The following is a 2,590-nucleotide window of genomic DNA, read 5'->3' on the forward strand; positions in this document are numbered from 1 at the left end:
AAGTACGTTTTCATTTTAAGGATTTGCCACTGATGATTCAAACGTGAGTTTTGGGCAGTGTAGAGTAGTGCTTGTTGTTTGTCATTTCTCTGATCACAAGTGCAGACATGGTTTTATGTTTACGCGGCGCGATATGCAACACAAATGATGCATTTATATAGCGCTTTATTGTGTATTGTTGTACACCCAAAGTGCTTTACAATCATGTGGGGGGGTCTCTCCCCCTCTCTCTCTCTAATAATCCGTAATTATGTCCCCACTGGATGCAACAAATGCCTCGTTTATAATGGGTTTTAATGTTTTTGTCTCGTCGCTCCGGGACACGGCATCACAGTATGGTGAGGGGCGTAACATTTCCGTCTCACGCTTGAGGAATTCGGCCAATCACAACGCACTGGATAGCTGGCCAATCAGTGCACACCTCGCTTTTTCAGACCGATGAGCTTTGTAAAAATCGACGCGTTTCAGAAAGGCGGGGCATAGAGGAGAAACAATCATGTACAGTATGTGGAAAATAATGTGTTTTTTGAACCTTAAACCGCATAAACACATTTCATTACACCAAATACACAAAATAATGTACTTTTTAGCAGCATCATATGACCCCTTTAATGTTGACTTTATTTACATTATAAATAAGCATCTAATCTTAAATTTAACCTCCAAATTCTATAAAACATTATGAATCTCACAAAACCCTGTCATGAACATGTCCAGGTCATATTTCACATCAAAAAGGAATACATAATAAACAACATTTTGCATAAAGAAAATTAAGCATATTTTAGGACTATGGTGATATTATTTGCATTAAAAACAATTTATCAAAATGTATTATTTTAGGGGGAATAATGACCTGGATGTGCAGGTTTTGTAAGATTCATTAAATTTATTTTTATGAGGGTTAGACTGAGGATGAGGTGCTTAATTATAATAATTATAATTAATCATTAAGAATCTAAACTAAGGTAAATAATTTTTTATGCAAAATATAACTTCTTGTTTTTCCTTTTACTACTTTACTAAAACTACAATTATATATATAAAAAAAACTTAGTAATTGAAATAAAGCTGAAATAAAGATTTACAAATAAAAGTAAAAACAAATGTTACAGATATTAGAAGAAATTTGTAACAAATAAAACATATTTAAGTTGAAATTCTAAATTTACCAAAACTTAAAAATAAATTAAGATGTAAGAAAAAATTAATTAAGGTATATAGACATATTAAACAAAAAATGTTGTGCTGTCAAACAATTAATCGCGATTAATCACATCCAAAATAAAAGTTTTTGTTTACATAATATATGTGTGTTCTGTGTATATTTATTATGTATACATAAATACACACACATACAGTATATATTTTGAAAATATTTACATGTAGTTACATGTCTATATTTATATTCATATAATTTATATTATAAATAAATATATTTAATATATAAACATAACCTATTGTTCTGAAATATATACATATATATATATATACATATATACATATACATGTGTGTGTATTTATATATACCTAATAAATATACACAGCACATATATTACATATATTATGTAAAGAAAAACTTTTATTTTGGATGCGATTAATCGCGATTAATCGCATCCCATTATTTTTGACAGCACTAAAAAAAAAATGAATAAAAATTACAAAAGCACAAAACAAATGACTAAAAACAAAAAAATTCAAACTATGAATAAATCCTTTAGTAGTATATAAATAATGCTGGGATTGCTGTGCACCTCAGTGGCGTTGGTGGGACTGTCCCGGCGCGGTGTTTGTGTAGCCGGATGTTTCTGGAGGAAAGTCTTCAGGGCTTCAACACCTTTTCCCTGCAGGACCCTGCGAGCGGCCGTCTGACACGCCTCGAGACCACCGACCCGCTGGAACCAGCCGCGCACAGACCGCAGCTCACCTGCAGAGGAAAACCCCGTCAGATACGAGTCCTGCAGTCTGCGCAGATCAACAGATGCTTGAGCTCTTACCGGCATCAAAGCCAGAGTCAGACAGGAGAGGATACAGCGCCGCCCACAGGACGACATCTGCAACTGACACGGCCTCCTGAAACACATCAGGTGGTTGCTTCACAAAGGTTACAGGAACGTTGTCTTTATGTCTTGTTATTAGTAGGCCTGTCGCAATAATCGATATATCGACTTATCGCGCAATATATGTACATGATAGGGTTGTAACGATTCACTCAACTCACGATTCGATTCACGATTTTTTAACAAAATGAGATTTAAGACAAATTATAAATGAAATGTGTCCTTTTATTATTGCTTGAACAAGATGCTGCACGTTTTCTTGTGAAATTGAAATATAACACTATCATTCATTCAGATGTTGGGAGCCGCTGTGCTGCTGCTGAATCCTAGGATAAAGTGTGAAATAGTGATATATCTATCTATCCCACATTTTTCATGTCACTACCGAAACAGTGTATGTTTTAGTCTATTGGCCGAGACTGATTTTAACTAAACCCATAAATTTATGATCAGGAAATATTTCTGTGTCCCCCTCTCTCATAACTACAAGGTGTGAGTAGATAGGTCTCATCATTTTGAGGTAAATGTGT

The 2,590-nt window shown here is 34.2% G+C and overlaps 1 protein-coding gene across 1 annotated transcript in view; it reads right to left on the reverse strand.

The window, feature by feature from the left end:
- Nucleotides 1-2,590, reverse strand: part of LOC107758175 (methionine--tRNA ligase, cytoplasmic-like) — a 28,579-nt gene that overhangs the window by 20,377 nt on the left and 5,612 nt on the right. Inside the window, exons 5-6 of the mRNA XM_016575849.1 lie at nt 1,998-2,073; nt 1,755-1,927 (exon numbers count right to left, since the gene is read on the reverse strand). Coding sequence (XP_016431335.1) covers nt 1,755-1,927; nt 1,998-2,073 — 249 coding nt within the window. The remainder of the gene's footprint in view (nt 1-1,754; nt 1,928-1,997; nt 2,074-2,590) is intronic.

Source organism: Sinocyclocheilus rhinocerous, unplaced genomic scaffold (assembly GCF_001515625.1).
Source record: "Sinocyclocheilus rhinocerous isolate Xijiao unplaced genomic scaffold, SAMN03320098_v1.1 scaffold203, whole genome shotgun sequence".
Taxonomy (NCBI): Eukaryota; Metazoa; Chordata; class Actinopteri; order Cypriniformes; family Cyprinidae; genus Sinocyclocheilus; species Sinocyclocheilus rhinocerous.